The 19,770-nt window shown below is 48.8% G+C and overlaps 1 protein-coding gene and 1 long non-coding RNA gene across 3 annotated transcripts in view; one reads left to right on the forward strand and one right to left on the reverse strand.

Annotated features, from left to right (window-relative positions):
• LOC307200864 overlaps nucleotides 1-19,770 on the reverse strand; it is a 345,619-nt gene that overhangs the window by 13,289 nt on the left and 312,560 nt on the right. The window lies entirely within an intron of this gene.
• FBLN5 (fibulin 5) overlaps nucleotides 1-19,770 on the forward strand; it is a 70,848-nt gene that overhangs the window by 9,933 nt on the left and 41,145 nt on the right. Inside the window, exons 3-5 of one of the 2 annotated variants that reach the window (XM_079948924.1) lie at nucleotides 397-447; nucleotides 3,461-3,512; nucleotides 7,526-7,774. In XM_079948924.1, the coding sequence (XP_079805050.1) occupies nucleotides 397-447; nucleotides 3,461-3,512; nucleotides 7,526-7,774 (352 nt within the window). The remainder of the gene's footprint in view (nucleotides 1-396; nucleotides 448-3,460; nucleotides 3,513-7,525; nucleotides 7,775-19,770) is intronic. The other variant, XM_079948925.1, reaches the window with a different exon arrangement.

Raw genomic sequence — 19,770 nt, forward strand, 5'->3', positions numbered from 1 at the left:
ACTTGCATTTTTCCAGCTTGACATGGAGATTTTTCTGTTGTTAACCACTGAGAGCTGGGGTGACTCCAAGCAGATAAGGATTTTGGCTGGTTAAACCACCACAAACCTGTCAAGAAAGTATCTGAATATGTCGCTCACGAGGTGTTAGAAGATAGCAAGGGCATTGCAGTAGCCAAATGGGATGACAGTATATTCATAATGGCCATATTGGGTTTGTAAAGCAGTCTTCCATTCATCCCCTTCTTGGACTCTTACTAGTTTGGAGCCCACTCTGATCCAGCTTAGAGAAGATATTGATGGTGCATGGCCTTTGATCAGTGAACAGAAGTAGTGATTAGGGATGGTAATCCTGTTTAGCGCACAGCAGTTGTCACTCCTGATTTCTTCTTCGAACAGGATCGGGGTTCCAGCAGGAGATATGGAAGACAGGATGGATCCTCACTTGAGGTTGGTATCAATGAATTCTCCCAGTGCTTCAATGGTACCGTAACAGGGGCAGTGAGATGGGAGCTGATACTCCTCTTTTTTGCAGAACACACCTCTGTCAGCTGAGTATTTGGTGGGCTCTGCTGCCCTCACACACATGAATGGATCATGCTATGAACTGATCCCAGTTTCCTTGGAACTTGACCAGTGGGCAGACAAGTCTTGACTGGTGGGGCAGCTGGCTGAGCTGCTTGCATAAGCTGTCTTCTCAGGGTGGCAATCTCGTGGGCCAAGGATGGAGGGCTCAGTGGACATGGATTATTGCAGCTGTCTGCCCACTCCCAGACCTTCATTCATCTGAGCACCTTGAGGTGTGGGTTGGATCAAACTGTCCTGGATGTGGGACTCGGACTCGGATCTCATTTCCTACTATAGATTTCATTACTCAGACCAGTATGTTCTGGAAGCAAGGACCACTGTTTTAAAGGAGCAGGGCATGCATGGCTTTAGCATAGCAAGCGGGATGCAGCTCTGGACTGAGCAAGCAAACGCCTGAGGAACTGTACCTGAGTTGTCTGTCTGTGCCAGTGCTAGCATCTCTGTGCCCTAGGTGACAGAGGAGGCAACAGGGCCACCTAAAAATCAGACTGGGCATTAGTCACCTCCTCAGTGGGCAGGGGCATATCGGTAGAGGCTGATGCAGGCTGAAGCTCTGGTGGCACCAGGGGCAGTGCTGGTGGCAGAGTAGTTGATGTTCCCTTTCCTCTTTCCCTTAAGGGTGAAGACACACCCAACAAGTTTAGAGCAGCGAGTCCACTCTGGAAACTCTCCTGTTGAGGTTTTTAAGCAGAGGTTGGATGGCCATCTGTCATGGATGCTTTAGCTGAGTTTCCTGCATTTCAGGGGGTTGGACTAAATGACCCCCTGGCTTCCCTTCCAACTCTACAATTCTATGAAACAACCTCAAAGTATTCCATCATCAAGCTTAGTCCCCCTCCCTCTAAGGTTAAGCTCTAAAAACCCTTGCAAGTCTAAAGCAGAAGCTGATGCTGATATATGGCCCCCATCAATAATCCCCCTCTCTATTTATCAGAGCAATCCTGCAATTAAAAAATTGGTTTTACTAGTGGGGAGCACTAATAGTACAAGCACACTAATGAACTGATGCATGCACTGTGCAGTGTTTTGTTAACTAAAAAAGGCAAGCAGCCCACCTGAAGCCCCTAGGGAAGAGGAAACCTGAGGGTTTATCTTCAGTTGTGAGGCCAGGAGGAAGCAAGGCTCACTTTAAGAATAAGAATAAAATGCACCTAATTCTCCTGACCCCACTCACATTCCAAGAGTGTCTTCTATAAGGTTTATATCAATAGATATAGATGACAAGTATCTCATATAACTTCTGTACCTTGCCATAAAGCTGAGGGATAAGTTGAGAGTTCAATGTTATAGTTATGGGGGAGTGCTTCTTCAGGCATTTGGGGTATTTAAAAATGAAGGGGAAAGATGCACAGTAAAGTTCAAAGGCCTGTTTATAGACAACAGTCATGTTTAAATTGCAAGTAAAGCACCACCACCTAGGTTGGGTTAAGTGCATCATTTTTGCTTTGTTTCATCCTGCTCCATTACTGAAGAGACAAACATTACTAAAGAATATTTACATTACATTACGTCTGAAAAACAAGGGAAAGGTGGGCGACTTCTCCCATCCTTTCTAAATGGCTCCCCTGGCTATGGTCAACAAAAGGGAGATGTACAGTAAATAAAAACGCTGCAGTTATATATATATATATATAAGTTGGCTATGTATCCTTGCAAGTCACTTCCACAAAACGAATGCATTTATGCTTCCAGACAATGGAATTATTAAGTTTCATGTGCTTTAAACAAGCTTGCATCCTGAATGGCAGATTGCTGTATTTATAGAGAGTTGAACGCTGCTAGTGGCAAACATTGGAACAATGTGGGAAAGTGATGGGAGAGAGGGTAGTTTCCTGAAGACCTCATGTTCACCCAGCAAGATCCTCTAATGGTCTGCCAGAAGATGCATGATGGAATTTGGAGAAACTAAAGCCAATGATTTAGTTGAGCCACCTGGTCTTTTGAACTACAGTAGTTTTTACCAAACTCATTTTTAGCTTTTTTTTTAAAAAAAGAAACCTTAAAAAAAGTATTTAAATTTGTTGTTGCATTTTTTTCCTTCCTTGTCTCTTTCTCTCTTTGAAAAGAATATCAGAATATTGAAAACTTCAAAATCCAGCTTGTGCAATGGGGTGAGGTGGGGGACATAGGTATAAAATACGACTGTGTACGTACTATACCTTTAAAGCACCGCCCGCCCCCCCGTGCAAGAAACTTCAACTGTTGTTTGTTATCGGTGCTGGGAATTGTAGTTCTGTGAGGGGTAAACTACAGCTCTGAGGATTGTGGATAGGTATGCTTTGAGTGTCCTTTAAGGATATGGTGTGGTAATTTTGCAGTAGTTTTATGTTTAGGGCTCTTCCACACTTCACTTGTCCTGTGCATTTATTTATTTTTTATTTTTTAAATTTTCTTGTCCAGCAGCATTCCTGGAGAAAACACACACTTTACCACTGAATGGGGACAAATGGCAACCCACGCAAAACCTGATTGCCATTTGGTTCAATTCACTGTTCAGCTGTGGGTTTTCTTGGGGGAAAGCGGCAGGCCACATGGCAGTGTGGATGAGCCCTTAGTTTAATAATTGCACATTTAATGACAAGAGTAAATCTAACCCTGACCCTAAAGAATGGAACTGTGATATTATCTCTATTGTGCACATTCTCTAGTGGTAGAATGCTTTGGGTTTAGGATCACAGCCAACTAGGAGTTTAATCATGGCACTTGTGGGTTCTTTCATTCACCTACGTTATCTTATAGTGGTACCTGAATTTGTGTGTCTGCTGCAAATTTCGCAACTCAGCACCAAAGTGTGGAAGGGAGAATCCTAATTCATTCTGATCTGTGTTTATCCAGGTTTCCATTGACTGAGTGTCCTTTTCTTTTCTCTTTTTAGCAACAATGCTCAAATGGGTTTGAGATGGACCGTACCTCGGGCCAGTGCTTAGGTAGGATTTTATTGCATCAATTCCTTTGAACTAGGACTCGACTACTCATTATGTACAGTGCCTTTGTCTGATCGTAGCATATTGGTTATGGTTCTGTCCTTCTGTATGTCTGCTTCAGGGTGTTAACTGCATCCGCTACTTTCTGTTCCTCCAGAGGGTAGGACCCAAACCAATGGGTTAAATTACAAAGGGATTTCAACTAAATGTTAGGAATAACTTATTGGTGGCATGACCTGTTTTCCTTTGTTAGAGGTGTTTAAGCAAAGGCTGGATGGCCACCTATCAGGATACTTTATCAGATTTCCTGCATTAGCAGGGGGTTAAACTAAATGACCTTCAGAGTCACTACCAACTTTATGATTCTAAATGGCTGTAGTTAGGGATGATGTCATTAATACGTGGTGGCAACAGCCAGGATGCTGGATTTTGAACGTATGATCTAGGTTCAAATCCATACTTGCCAGTTGAATCCATGTATTCATTTGGTGGTATTTAGTATGACCACCAAATCTTTAGTTAGGAACATAGGAAACTGTTATATACTGAGTCAAATCACTGGTCCATATTGTCCACAGTGATTGGCAGCGGTTTTCAGACAGGGAGCCTTCCCAACTCTAGCTAGAGATGGTGGAGATTGGACTAGGGACCTTTTGCATGCAAAACAGATGCTCTCCCACTGAACCCTCCCCAAAACTCATTCATTTTTTAGCTCTCTGGCAGAGGAGACAAAACAGGAAGAGGGTCTCCAAAATGGTGTCTGCAGTCTAATCTTATTAATCAGTTTGTATCTGTCTGAAGTCAATTCATTACGACACATGAAATAACTTTCAAATGTTGGTGAGAGCTAAGAGGAGATCTGAAACAAATCCTCAGAGTTTAATATCCTGTAACCATGTTTATGCAAGCAAGAGTGTAAAAGAAGCTTGCAGTTCCAGATTAAGAGCCAAGTTTCACAGCTGCCAAATCAAACCATCAGTGTCGGGGGTGGTGGTGGGGAACCACAAGCCTGAAATTTGCATCCCAATGTTCTTTTACAAATGTGTTAGTGGAAAAAGGCTACAGGAGTTTGCAATTAGAAATGAAACCGTAGTAGAGAAGGCAATAAGAATGGGATCTTTTACATTTTCACTAGAAACGTAAGAGTAGGATAAGATAAAATCATGTGGGTTAGATGAGGCTTTTTGAGTAATCTAGTTTATGCCAGACCTCCCTGTTGGCCTGTGTTGATCTGGCCAATGCAGGTCTACATTTTATTGCACCATTAGATGGTTCTTAGCAGCTGTGTGACGGGATGTTAAAAATGGGGATCTGGGAAATTGCATTACTGCTTCACCTTGTGCACAAACCATTATCAATCTGCATGACATGGCAAGACCAAGGTAATATCAATGAGCCTTCCATTGTTTTAGTTAATGAAATGTATGTATGTATGTTGAGTTGTTTCCAGAGTGCCCTTTAGTGAAGAGAAGGGACCCTTCCAGGACTGAGATCCAGCGGAGGCTCCCACTTGAGAACATATGGGGAGGCATCTTTTGGCCCATTACCCTCTGCAGCCCCCTCTTCTGGGCAGCTTTCCCCATAATGTTCAATTCCCCGCTGCTGTGGAACTGCTCTGTTGTTAGCCGTGAGCCAGCAATTGTGCAAGAGCCACACAGTGCAAGTTGGAGTTAACTCTTTATTAGCAAAGCCACAACCTGCAAAAGAGTGTCAAGTCTAATGAACGCATAGCGACTCGTCTCTGGTAGGTCTTGCCCCCATGAAGCAGTTGCAAGACTGCAAGTTCCCACAGCCTCCCCACGGCTGCCTAAGTCCTCTCCTCTCCAGGGTTTCCCCCAAGCAATTTGAGACTGTGCTTGCGTGAAGATAACATCTCCTCTGCCCTGGTCATACCTCTCCTGATTCTGGGAGACCAGGGAGGAGAGGAACCTGTTGCAGCAGGAGGGAGAGCTACACATGACTCTTCACCAGCCTGACTCATTTCTGCTCTTGGCCTCTGTCATTCCACTCTACTGCTTCAGCTTCTGCCTCTGATTTGGGGCTTCTCTTTGCCACAGACTCCGAGCTCACCAAACCATGTTACCTCCTCAGCTTCTGACACCTCCTCTTCCCAGTCTTCTCCCTCTGACCACTAGCACTTCCTGGGCTCTGAGCCATCTTCCCTTGGTGGCTCCCCACCTGGTTCCTCCCACCATTCCTCTGCAGCCAACCAATCCATGACATCTGTGGTGTTTTTAGTGTGGGCTCAAGCACGAGCACATGAGAGGTTTTCGGGGGGGGGGATGACATTCTGAAAGCTTGTGAGGACACATATCCTCTCCCCCCCCCCGGTGCAGCTTGAACTCCCATCTCCTGCTTGCCAGATCCATGCCTCATTCAGTTGGCCAATGGATGCTGTTGCTGTTGCTGTCAGTATGGTGCGGTGGCTGCCCTTCTTGTGACTTGCCCTGCCCCTTGGCTGCTTAACAATGACTGCTCCCCACATCAAATGGGGGCGCCTTTTGCGTGGTTGTGTGCAGCCCCCAGCACCCCAGTGCGACTCCTGGTAGTTCAGTCTGGCTTCATCCTCCCCAGGCTGGATACCTGGAGGTCTCCGTCTGCCTCAGCCAGTTGCCCAGTCCTGCTTGGGTAGGTATTGCCAGGGGATTGGCCAGGTAAGGGAGGGACTGTCCTGCCCACACAACAGAAGGTGAATCTTACCTGTGAAGCGGCAGTCGGCTCCAGAGCTTCTCCCCCCCTCCCCCCCTCAGTAAAGTCTTCTTTTGCAGGTTAACCTCTTCTCCACAGGTATGCAGGCTGCTATGTCAGGGTCGCTGTTTTATAGCCGGAAAGGAATTTTCCTGCATTGGCAGGTTTTGCCTTCCCTGTAGCAAAACGTCACAACTTTGGTGGTTTCAGGCCTTGGATGGAATCCTTTAGTATATCTTTTAAATGGGGGTGTGTGTGAAGCGGCGAACCACCCTTGTGGCGGTGATCCCAGGGTTCCCCTTTGAAGGGGTATTGAGGGGAGGCATTGGCCATACCCCGAGAAGTTGTCATTGCTCTCCCCTGCAATGGCGGCAAACCGGGGGGGGGGGGCTCTCTGCTTGAACATATGTTCTCCAGAGCCAGCCCAATCCCCACACATTCTGGATAACCCTGAGGTCTCCCAGATCCTCGGTTGGGGACTGGGAAGGATAAACGCCCAATGCCTGAGCCAAGGTCTCCCTACATCCGAAACTTAATAAAGTTGGGGCCAATTTTAATCCCATAGCACGTTGTCTTGAGTCATTATTACTCTCGGGGGTCGCCTGGGGTTGGGGGGACTCCAACTGTCCACGCAAAAGGTTCTTTCCCACTCATGGTTGGTCTTGAACCTTTGAACCCAGGAGGACTGTGCAGAGCCCCATGTATTGGCAGCGAAGTGAAGGTTCCTTCTACCTTTTTGTGGAGCCTAATGGAGTTCTAGAGGAATGCCTGAGGACTGGTCGTGGTGGGGCTGTTGCAAGCTCTGCCTCTGCAGCTGATGGGATGGGAGGCACTATGGGATAATATTGCCTGTGGTGTGTATATGAAGGTGCTGGGTGCGTATGATGTCACTCTCACAAAACCATTGGCTCCCTCTGTGTGGGCGGCAGTGGACGTTGTCATCAACATAGTCCTGGAGGTTTCTAGGGTCACTCCTGGGTTGAGCACACAGTGGATGTGGCTGATGTTCTGCTAGTGTGTAGCAGCAGCACATTTCTCTCCTGTAATAGGAGGAAAGTATTAAAAATGCCTTTCTACCCCCCCCCCCCAAGTTAGCGGTGGCTTAATTTAAAAAATAATACTAGTATTATTGAGTTTTCCTGCACTTCTGTAACAAAAAAGGCACTTATACTGAAATGTTTATAAATGCATATAAATGATGAATGATGAATTGATTAAATGTACAGACCTTAATTGTTGACTGATCTAAATAGCAAATGATTGATTTGCTAAATAAACCTTTAACTGGCAGAGAGATACATTGTTTTTTCCCTTCTGCATCCTTTCAGATGTTGATGAATGTCGGACTATTGTCGAGGCCTGTAGAGGAGATATGGTGTGCGTTAACCAGAATGGTGGCTATCTCTGTATACCACGAACAAATCCCGTTTATCGATCGCCATATCTGAATCCTTACCCTAATGCGTATCCTCCACCACCTCCAGCCCCAGCTCCTGCTCCCAATTATCCAACTGCTGCACGAGCTCCAGTCATTTGCCGGTTTGGTTACCAAATGAGCGAAGGCAACCAGTGTGTGGGTAAGTAGCAAAATGTCTTATAGATCCCTGCATAATATTTATTTTATTTTATTATTTTATTTTATTTTAATGGATGGCTGTGTTATTATTATAATCTGAAATATTTGTCCTGCTGTTTTTATTAATGCACTATATTTATCCCAGTTTATTCACATTTTATCTATCTATCTATCTATCTATCTATCTATCTATCTGTCATCTATCTATCTATCTATCTATCAGGGCAAAAAAGAGATTAAATCCTGACAAATTGAAGATATGATAATAAAAAATATAGAGATAAAAAAATTAACTGTTACAAACCGACATAAATACACTGCTTATATAAAAATAATTTTATGAAATCTAATGGCAATTATTAAAAAAACCTATACATCTACTTCAAAAGCAAAAAATAAACACAGTGGTACCTCGGGTTACATACACTTCAGGTTACATTCGCTTCAGGTTACAGACTCCACTAACCCAGAAATAGTACCTCAGGTTAAGAACTTTGCTTCAGGATGAGAACAGAAATCGTGCTCTGGCGCCGCAGCAGCAGCAGGAGGCCCCATTAGCTAAAGTGGTGCTTCAGGTTAAGAACAGTTTCAGATTAAGAACAGACCTCCGAGGTACCATTGTAAATCCAAATGGAATAAGGAGAGAGCTTTTAATTATCATTTATCTGTCTGTGTGTTTATATACCTACCAAATGTATTTATGCTAGTTCATTACAGTTATTCATTTTATGTCAGTTTTTCTGTCATGTCTATTTATTTATTTATTTATTTATTTATTTATTTATCAAGCGCTGTTATTATTTATTAGATTTCTTACCTACCCTTTACAATAAAAGGTAAATCAATTAAAAAGATTTACAATCGATAGACTAGGGTAGCTCCTAAAAGCGTGAGCTAAGAATATACTGATGTAAAAGTCCATGTATTAAGTCAGAAGCTAGTCTGTTTTGTTTTTTAAGAGGCCCAAATCCTCAGTGTATGTGTGGTTGAGAAGATATTCAGAGTGGCAGATAATGAGAAGACCATCCTTCTTCCATGTATAACCTTGTGGAGGCCTCGTTTATTTTGCCAACGCTCATGCCTTTTACGGTCAAATTGATCACGGTGAAGCTATTTTTTATATTAAAAAAACCCTACCCCAAATATTAGGTGTGTAGGTTTGTAGTGCTTCTTCTTCTTCTTTGGCGATCACTCATAGCCTGAAAAGTCTAGGTGATGAATATACAACATTTCTGTTATGATCCATGTTACACACCATCTCTTGTTATAGCTAAGCAGCTGTGTGCTTGGCAGTAGCAGCTGTTCCCAGGGACTAGAACAACAACAAATACAGCTCTGATCATCTTTACATCCACTTGCAATGCCGGCACAGGTCATGATAATATACCAGTATGGAGGTCTTTTCCCAACAGGATGCTTCCTTATTTTGTCCAAGCATCAACCCATAAGGTTTAAGTTAAAAGTAATTCCTGGTGAAGTTCAGTCTGTTTGGATAAGGACGTCACACTGGGGTCATCCCATTAGTATACATAGAATCAAAAGTTGTAAAACTAATAAGATTCCAGGGGATCAGAGTGAGAGGAAAAGCTTGGCTGTGCTCTTTTTTGGAAACTCTGTTTTTGTCCCATGCCAGCTACTTTCAGTAATTCAGTCCATCATCATCCTCTATGTACAATGGTTCAAACATATTTGTCTGCTGCCTTTGCCAACCTGATGCCCTCCAGATGTTTTGGTTTACAGTTCCCATCAGCTCTGCTGGTTGGGGATGATGACAGTTGTTCTTCAAAACATCTGGAGTGGGGCAGCAGGTTGGTGAAGACGAATCTAGATTGTCAGATGAAACACACAACAGACATTATGGCTTATCCGTTCTATTTATGTTCCATCACTTCATAGTAATTAATGGTGAGATTTCCCCCCCCCCTTCAGCTATTAGATACCTTATATGAGGTATCTGATATTAGATACCTTATATGAGGTATCTAATTTAATACGATATCTTTGGAGGGCTTTCAAAAACTCATTTTTATTAAAACATTTTATGGGCTAGTGTCTAGTACATTACATGTCAACATTGACATACTATGTGGTACATTATATTCACTCCTTCATACAATGAATATCCACAAAAGCATTTAGTGCATTCATTGTGGGAATGTGGCTTAGTGGGAAGACTGTCCATTGATTTAAGAGGTTGAGAGAGTGAGCAAGGATGCAGTAGCCCACTTCCTGCCCTGCTATTCCATATGGTTCATTCACTCACCATTCTCTCCAGCTTACATCCCACTGAATGTGGCAAATAAAGGTGGTCAAGAGGACCATTGGAGCAGAAGGGCAGGAGTTCACTACCCCCAATACATACTCCCTCATTGGCTCTGAGCTCTTAAAGTGATAAGCAAAGTCTCCTGGATAGGACCTGGGAACCCTACTTTCTTCCTGCATTGTGAAGGTTCTTCATTTACTGAGAATTAGGGGTTGACAAAACCAGTCAGTCTGGCTTTCTCTCAGTTTCTCTTTTTTATTTTAAGTTCAATTTGTAACATTTTTACATTGGTTTGCAAATTTTAAATTCAATTTGTAACATTTCTACATTGGTTTGCAAATTTTATGTTTGTCAGCGTGTTGTTTTTTTGTTTTTGTTTTTTGTACACAGTGATTGGAGAAACTGCATTACAAAATTCGTGGAAGTGTGAATTCTGAAGGATAGGTGCATTTTGGTCCGTATATTCTATTGGCAACTGTGAATTAGAAAAGTCCACATTAAAATGTACACTGTACCAAATTTCTCCTCTATCCCTCCTCTGCACTCACAGACATATGAAACTGCCTTATCCTGAGTCTCAGAATCAGTCCATCTGCCCCAGTACTGTTCACTATTCACAGCAAGGACTCCCCGAGATCCAGGCAGTGGTTATTCCCAACTCTGCATCTTGAAATCCATTTATTCTGGGGTCATCTGAAATGGCCATGGCCATGGCTGCAGGCTTGTAGGGTAGGCATTTCTTCACATCTAGTTCTCAAGCTAAATCGCTTATTTGAGACTGAGAAGGGGTTTTCACTTATCAGATTGGCTAGTGACCAAGGGTGTGTCTCTTCCACTGTAGATTACGATTTGCCCAATTTGCGGAAACCATCAAGATTGTTCTAAGTATTCCTACATTTGGCAGACGTTTCTGGCATGCCTTAGGGTTGTGGATTGGAAAGCTTTCTTTCTTGTCCTGTGATTATAGCATTCTAGTGCGATTGCTACACACTGAACTTCTGGTTTCTTAGTGCGAAAGAACTGAAGGGGGTCTTCAACAATTTAGCTGTGATTCCTGCATTGCGGTTCCAGTACTGGCTTAGAGAGACCACTATATGCATTTAAGAATTAAATCATTGCCTTGCTAGAGGAGGCAAATGGTGTATCTAATCTAGCAGCAGCAGCAGCAATTTTGAAGTTGTTGGCATCTGTCTATCTCAGGAGACAATGAAGGAGTGAAGTCAAACCATTGGAGAGTTACAGCACCTGTTGTGGCTGTAGAGACCAATATGGAAGAGACATGTTTTACTGCAGCTAGGGCAGATGAAGGCGTCCAGTTGTGCTGATGCAGGTGTACCATGCCGTTTCTTCTCTTTGAGCTCATTCCAGAGGTTATTCCTCTTCCGGTCACTGCTGTGGATACACAACCTCTCTGTCTGTCTCCAGGCACTATGGTCATCTGCATGGGATTCCCACACAGCGGGGTTGATGTTGTCAGCCATCATGTCTCGTTTGCAGACATCTTAGAGTTGGTCTGTCAATGGGCCTGGTGCCTGAATCCAGCTCTCCATAGAGCACATCCTTGGGGATCCTGCCATCTTCCATTCTGTGGAAATGACCCAACTCCTAGATGGGCTACCTTCTCAGGTTCCTGAGCCCCATCTGCCCTTCATTTCCTTCAACAACACCTGCAGAAACTGCCTTCTTGATCATGGGACCCACTATTGGTCTTGTTCGCTCAATCTGCCAGAACTTGTCTTCACATGCAGGAGATAGACAAGACTCACCAAGGGTTTATGACCTATCGGCTACCCTCACCTGGTTTAGCCGACCAGTCAAAGCTGTTACCCTGGGTGTGGCTACTGTTACATACTGGCAGCTTCTAGGAACAACAAATGAGAATTGAGTGCATGGTAGGGACCAGTGGTGGCTGAACTATCCCAGAAGGAGCATGATGCTTCCCCCAGCAGAGATAGTGCCTCTCCCCATACACCCCGTATGCCCCATACTTTGGAGTAACTCACATGGTTTATACAAGTGCTGAATTGACATGAATCATGTTACCAAGAGGAGCTCTGCCATTTGCATGTTTGACATATTTGAAACATGAGTGAAGGATTAAAAAAAATGCTTAAACAACGTGGATTAGGGCATTGCAGCCCAAGCAAGCAAGCTAGACATATCTACGTGTACGGGGGAATACCACCATAGACACAACTGCTATGAAGCTGCTTGGATCCAGGTGGGAGTAAATTGCATTCCTGAAGCAAAGCATAAAGCACTAAATCTAGGCCAACGTTTTTGATCTGGCTGTGACCCCTTTTAACTTATTCCATTTCTGACTGTTTTTCTTGTAAGCTCTTAGAATGCTCAGCCATAATAATGACCCTTTTGTTCAGTATTCCTCCTTGGCACACCGTGACTGAAGCAAAGCCTCACGTTCTTTCATTACACATTCATAAGCTAAGCTGAAAGTCGCTTCCAATTTCCCTTCACCCCACCCCTGCCATTTCCTGCTTCACAATGATTTTCGTAATCCTCGTTCAGAATTGTTAGAAAGAAACGCAATGGGTAGACTTTTCAAAAAAAGAAGCAGCAGCGTTCCTGCTAAAATGTTTAATGCAGAGTGGCTGCATGAAAAAGCAAAGATATGAAAACATGGAAATGGGTAAGGAAAGGGGGGGGGTCATTTGTAACAGAAGGGGAAACCTAGGAACAGTGATAAAAGGAAAACAAAGAGAAAATCCCATGCTCTCCTCTTCCTCAGCTGGTAGGAAGTTCAGACAGTAGCCTTCTATGGGATTTGCTTCCTTGTCAGCAGAGATGACTGTATTTTTGTAATACTTTTCTATTTGCAAAATCATAGCATGAGCCTAGAGATGCATGTATGTGCACCCAGAGAAACAGTCTGGTTTCAAAGCTGCATCAGTTTCCAAAAGCAGCAACATACCCTGGGAGCCCACGAGGCCCCTGTGCTGATCCCGGGGGGAAGGTTACCGTAGGCATAGTCAAAGTCCGGTCCTGGGTCACTAGCCTGGAATCAGTCCACAAGGAGCGGGGCGAGGTCCGAAACAGGAAGCCGGGTGGGGACAGGAGCACTGGAGAGTCAGGTCTGGGTCCGGGCAGGAACAGGAACTCAACAACGACGTTGCTCCCACAACCTGGGACCGGGCCGACTGGCCTTTATCTGTTCTGAGGCCAGGGGCGGTCCCGGCCCCCAGGAGACCTGCCTCTCTTGGCCTTAAGGCGAGCACTCCTCCTGGGAGCAACCAGTTCCCTTCGCCTCTCTGCCCTGAGTCTCTGCAGTTCAGGAGAGGCTAAAGGGTTACTGGGCCCAGGGGGAGACTCACCTGCAGGCACTGAGTCCTCAACCACCTCTGGAGCCAGAGTGGGATCACCTGGTGCCTGCTCCTGAGGCTCTGACACAGGTGCAGGCGCTTCAGCATCAAGGCCCTGCCCCAATTCAGCCGGCCCTGGAGGCGGGGACTCCTGTGCAGGCTGGGATTCCTCTGGTTCAGCCTCTGAATCGGAATCCCAGGCCATCACACCATCCCTCCTCCCAGCCCCCCCCCTCAATTGAGGGTCTGGACCCGGCTTGCTGGGGTACGCCACATGGAAATCTCGGAGGCAAGCAGGCGCGTGGACGTTGGTTGCTGGTTCCCAGGAACGGTCCTCCGGTCCATACCCCTTCCAGTCTATGAGGTACTGCAGCTTTCCCCTGCGGTATCGGGAGTCCAGAATGCGTTCCACCTCGTACTCAGGCTCCCCCTGAACCAAAACTGGCTGCGGTCGGGGACGGTCCGGGTGGAACTCGTCGGGTGGGGCCACTGGACTCAGAAGGGACCTGTGGAATACCGGGTGAACCTTCAGGGTTGCGGGCAACCGGAGATGGAATGCCACAGGCGAGACCTGGTCCACGATAGGAAACGGGCCAGTGAAACGGGCGTCCAGCTTCCGCGAAGGTTGAGAGGGGTGGAGGTGGCGAGTGGATAGCCATACCAGGTCACCGACGTGGAGTTCCGGCCCCACCTGGTGGTGGCGGTCGGCCTGGGCCTTGTACGCCTCCTTGGCCTGGTGCAGTTGCTCCATCAATAGCTGTTGCTGGGACTGGAGCTCCTGAAGCCACCCTGTCACCGCAGGGACCGCAGATGCCGGCAGCACATCCGGAAACAGCCGTGGATGAAAACCGTAACTGGCCTGGAACAGGGTCTGCTGGGTGGACGCATTCACCGCGTTGTTGTAAGCGAACTCCGCCAATGCAAGGTGGTTGACCCAGTCATCCTGCTGGTAGCTGCAGTAACACCGGAGGTACTGCTCCAGCACCGCATTCACGCGTTCCGTCTGGCCATCGGTCTGTGGGTGGTAGGCTGATGAGAGACAGACCTCTGTCCCGAGGGCCTGGTGCAAAGCTCGCCAGAACCGGGATGTGAACTGAACGCCCCGGTCGGACACCACACGCTCAGGTAGGCCATGCAGGCGGAAGACATGCTGAAGGTACAGCTGAGCTGTTTCCTTAGCTGAGGGTACGGATGGGCAGGGAGCACAGTGCACCATCTTAGTGAAATGGTCGGAGAAAACTAGAAGGCAGGTGCAGCCACGAGACGGGGGTAAGTCCACTACAAAGTCCAGAGAAACCAAGGACGTGGTGGAACCGGCAACGGCTGAAGAAGGCCGGGGGGTCGCCCGGTAGGGCCCTTGGCCCGCCGGCAGACATCACAACCAGCGACATAGCGAGCCACGTCAGCCTTCAGGCGGGGCCACCAAAACTCACGGCTTACCAGATGGGTGGTCCTATACCGCCCAAAGTGTCCCGCGGCTGGGGCATCATGGGTCATCCGGAGAACCTCAGCCCGCAGTGGCCCTGGCGGGATGTATAGGCGACCGTGGTGCAGCAGAAGGCCCTGATGCAAGACCAGACCTGGATACTGAGGGCATGACCCTTCGGCCAGTTCCCGGAGTCATTCCTGGGCCCAAGCATCGACCCGCTGCTGTTGCAGCACCTGAGCCTGCAGTGGCTCAGCCTCCTGGGTGGCCAGGAATGCAGCCGGTGGTAGGATCGTGGTGGGTACCGCTTGCTGTACCGTGTCTGCGTTGTCTTCAGGTTTCCGGGACAGGGCATCCGCCTTCTGGTTTTGGGAGCTCGGGATGTAGCGGATCCGGAACTGGAACCGGGAAAAGAACAACGCCCACCGGATCTGCCTTTGGTTCAGATTGCGGGTGGTCTGGAGGTACTCCAGGTTCTGGTGGTCGGTTCTCACCTCCACTGGGTGCCGTGCCCCCTCAAGATGGTGGCGCCAGACCTCAAAGGCCACCTTGATGGCCAGTAGTTCCCGCTCCCACACGGTATAATTATGCTCCGCTTGAAGGAGCTGGCGGGAATAGTAGGTGCAGGGTAAGAGTGGCGCATCAGGTCCGTGCTGCTGAGACAAGACGGCACCGAGAGCCGTACTGGAGGCGTCGGTCTCTACCACAAAGGGTCGAGAGGGATCAGGGTGTTGCAAGATCGGTGCTCTCTGGAAACAGGCCTTCAACCCCTGAAATGCCTCCTCTGCCTCCTTGTCCCAGGAAAAGGGCATCTTGGGGCGCAGCAGCCGGGTCAATGGGGTGGTGCGATCCGCAATGAAGGTCCGGTAATAGTTGGCGAACCCCAGGAATCGCTGTAGGTCCTTGCGGTTCCGAGGTGCCGCCCATTCCCGAACCGCTGCCACCTTTCCAGGATCCATCTGCACCCCATCTGGAGAGAGTCGGTGACCAAGGAAGTCCACTGACCGCTGATGGAACTCGCACTTGCTGAGCTTTGCATACAGGCGGTGCTCTCGCAAGCGCTGCAGCACGGTCCGGACATGATCCTCGTGGCGAGCCGGGTCACGGGAGAAAACCAGAATGTCATCCAAGTACACCACCACGTACTTGTCTAGCAAGTCCTGAAACACGTGGTTGATGTATCGTTGGAACACAGCAGGCGCATTGCACAGTCCGAAAGGCATCACCAGGTATTCGAACTGCCCGTACCGGGTCCCGAATGCTGTCTTCCACTCATCCCCGGCTCGGATCCGAATTAAATTGTAGGCCCCCCAGAGGTCTAGCTTGGTGAACACCTGCGCCCCTTGCACCCGCTCCAGCAACTCCGAAATAAGGGGCAAGGGGTACCGGTCTGGGATGGTGATTTTGTTCAGGGCCCGGTAATCATGGCAAAGGCGGAGCTCCCCACATTTCTTCTTAACGAAGAGCACTGGCGCAGCAGTGAGCGAGGTAGAAGGCCTAATGAAACCACGCTCCAGGTTCTTGCGCAAGAAGTCCTGCAAGGCCTCGCGCTCTGGCTCTGTTAGAGAGTATAAGCGACTCACCGGCAGGGGCGCTCCAGGCTGGAGGTCTATGCCGCAGTCAAAAGACCGATGCGGCGGCAGCTGGTCCGCCCCCCGTTCCTCGAACACGTCGTGATAGTCCCGGTATTCAGCGGGGAGCGTAGATGCAGCCTCCTCAGTGGGCGCTGCTGCTAGCATCTTGGTCTGGGCATGAGAACTTGGGTCTGGGAAGTGCACAGTCCGTTTGACCCAGTCAATCTGAACATTGTGAGCCTCCAGCCAGTCCATTCCGAGCACCAGGGGGAACCGGGGCATGGAGGCAATGTCCAAGGTTCGCATCTCCCGGTGCTGCTGGAGACACAGGACCAAGGGCTGGGTCTCCTGAGTAACGGCACCTGAACGCAGGAGCCGTCCATCAATTGCCTCCACCTGTACAGGTTCTGGCTTGTTCTGAAGTGGCACCCGATGATGGGCAGCAAAGGCAGCGTCCATATACAAGCGGGTTGCCCCCGAATCCACCAGAGCATGGGTAAGGATCCAGGGCCCACCCGGAGGGTATAGACGTACCGGAACCATAAGGTGTTGCAATTCAATTGGTGCGGCCCCATTCTGCGCTATTTGGGACCCCAGGTAGCCAGGGCCATCAGCTACTGGGGTTTGGCGGTTTCCCTGTGGCTGGCATTTCTCAGGACAGGACCGGGCGTAGTGTCCGCTTCCGCCACAATAGAGACATAGATTCCCCTCCCGACGCCGCGTCTTCTCCGCGGGGGAGAGGCGTGGCCGCACTGCCCCAAGCTGCATAGGCTCCTCCGATGACTCGGCTGTGGCCGTGGAGCTGCTAGTAGAAACTGGCGCTGAGAACTGGAAGTGCCAGTGGCCCCGGGCCTGGCGACGGTCCTCCAGCCGATCGTCTATTTGTAGACTCCGTTGAATGAGGGCGTCTAGCGTGGTGGGGCGTTCCATTGTGGCCAGCTGGTCCAGTATCTCGTCTGAAAGCCCCTCGAGATACTGGTCCCGAAGAGCAGAGTCATTCCAGGTCAAGTCCTGTGCCGGCAGCCGGAATTCCGTGGTGTATGCGGCCACAGTGGACTTGCCCTGTTTCAACCACCTGATTGCCCGGTTGGCTTGACTCCCCTTCTGGGGGTTGCCGAATGCGGCCTCCAAATGATTGCAAAACCCCATATAGTCTATCAGCAAGGGGGAGTCTTGCCTGAGCAGCGGCAACGCCCATTTGGCCGCCTGGTCCTTTAACAAACTAATCAAAAAGTGCACCTTGGTGCGGTCGTCAGGGAAGTTCCGGGCTCTCCCCTGAATGTACAACTTGGCCTGGGCAAGGAACATGGGGAAGCTGGCCGGGTCCCCATCAAATTTCTCTGGCAAAGCCACTGGGTACTTGCCAGGAGCAGGGGCGTCGGCCCCAGGAGCCGGTAGGGCGTCCAACCGCTGCTGAAGTGCCGTGACCACATCGCTGAGCTGCTGCACGGTGTGGGTCAAGGCCTGGTTCTCCTGGGCCAATGCCACCAGGGCAGCTGCTTGGTCGGCCATGGCTTCTAGCTCTTCCCGAACGCACCCCAACGAAGGGAGAGTGCGGGCTGGTGGGAGCAAACTGTGCTGATCCCGGGGGGAAGGATACCGTAGGCGTAGTCAAAGTCCGGTCCTGGGTCACTAGCCTGGAATCAGTCCACAAGGAGCGGGGCGAGGTCCGAAACAGGAAGCCGGGCGGGGACAGGAGCACTGGAGAGTCAGGTCTGGGTCCGGGCAGGAACAGGAACTCAACAACGACGTTGCTCCCACAACCTGGGACCGGGCCGACTGGCCTTTATTTGTTCTGAGGCCAGGGGCGGTCCCGGCCCCCAGGAGACCCGCCTCTCTTGGCCTTAAGGCGAGCACTCCTCCTGGGAGCAACCAGTTCCCTTCGCCTCTCTGCCCTGAGTCTCTGCAGTTCAGGAGAGGCTAAAGGGTTACTGGGCCCAGGGGGAGACTCACCTGCAGGCACTGAGTCCTCAACCAGCTCTGGAGCCAGAGTGGGATCACCTGGTGCCTGCTCCTGAGGCTCCGACACAGGTGCAGGCGCTTCAACATCAAGGCCCTGCCCCAATTCAGCCGGCCCTGGAGGCGGGGACTCCTGTGCAGGCTGGGATTCCTCTGGTTCAGCCTCTAAATCGGAATCCCAGGCCATCACAGCCCCTCTGCTTGCTAGGGAGATGCATTTGGATAGCTGATAACCTCAAGGTTGCAGGTTCAACCTCCATATGGGACAGCTTGGACTACTGCAATGCGCTCTACGTGGGGCTACCTATGAAGGTGACCCGGAAACTGCAATTAATCCAGAATGCGGCAGCTAGACTGGTGACTGGGAGTGGCCGCCAGGACCACATAACACCGGTTCTGAGAGATCTGCAGTGGCTCCCAGTCTGTTTCCAAGTACGGTTCAAAGTGTTGGTGCTGACCTTTAAAGCCCTAAATGGCCTCGGCCCAGTATACCTGAAGGAGCGTCTCCACCCCCATCGTTCATCCCAGACACTGAGGTCCAGCTCCAAGGGCCTTCTGGCGGTTCCCTCATTGTGAGAAGTGAGGCTACAGGGAACCAGGCAGAGGGCCTTCTCGGTAGTGGCACCCGCCCTGTGGAACGCCCTCCCATCAGATGTCAAAGACTACCTGACATTTAGAAGACAACTGAAGGCAGCCCTGTTCAGGGAAGTTTTTAATGTGTGACATTTTAATGTATGGCGAGATGAATTCTCTAGCCCTTGGACTAGTAGAATTCATGCCAAACTCCTGAGTTATGGAATCTCTCCTTCAGATTCCCTAAAACTAGACCAAATTACTGCTCAAAGACTGATCCGCCAAAGACTGGATGACATCGATCTACAGCGAAATTACATGCGGGGGGGAGGTGTTTGTTCGCCTCAGAACATTGGTATCACATTAACTTACTGCGTTCCATCATACCTCTCCTCCCTTTCGACTGTTGCCCATAGACTGGCCTTCACCAAAGCGAGGTTCAACGTTTTTCCCTCCAATGTCCTGAGACATAGATTCTCAAAGGGTCAAGCCCCCGCCATGTGCGAATGTGATAAGGAGACACCAGAGTCGCTCCAGCACATTATGTTCACTTGCCCCCTGTTTAATGTGCCACGGGCAAATTTGTTGGGATCAATCATACAGAAACTAGAGGGCACCCCACCAAAATTCCACCTTGCCCAATTCTTGCAGGATAAGGATACTCATACGACCCTGAAAGTGGCAAGGTTCCTGGTCGCTGTCCTTACCCAAAAGCGACGCCAAGGAGCACTACAAGCTAACTAAGGCGTAGTATGCCATTCTATTCTATAGTATTTTATTGTTATAGTGGTGTTTTAGTGGCTGTTTTCCCCACGTGCACAAGTTGTTATTTATGTGTCGTTTTTACCTGTATGGGCCTATGGCCGTAAATAAAATTACTTACAA

Source organism: Podarcis cretensis (assembly GCF_951804945.1).
Source record: "Podarcis cretensis genome assembly, chromosome: 1".
In the NCBI taxonomy this organism is placed as follows: Eukaryota; Metazoa; Chordata; class Lepidosauria; order Squamata; family Lacertidae; genus Podarcis; species Podarcis cretensis.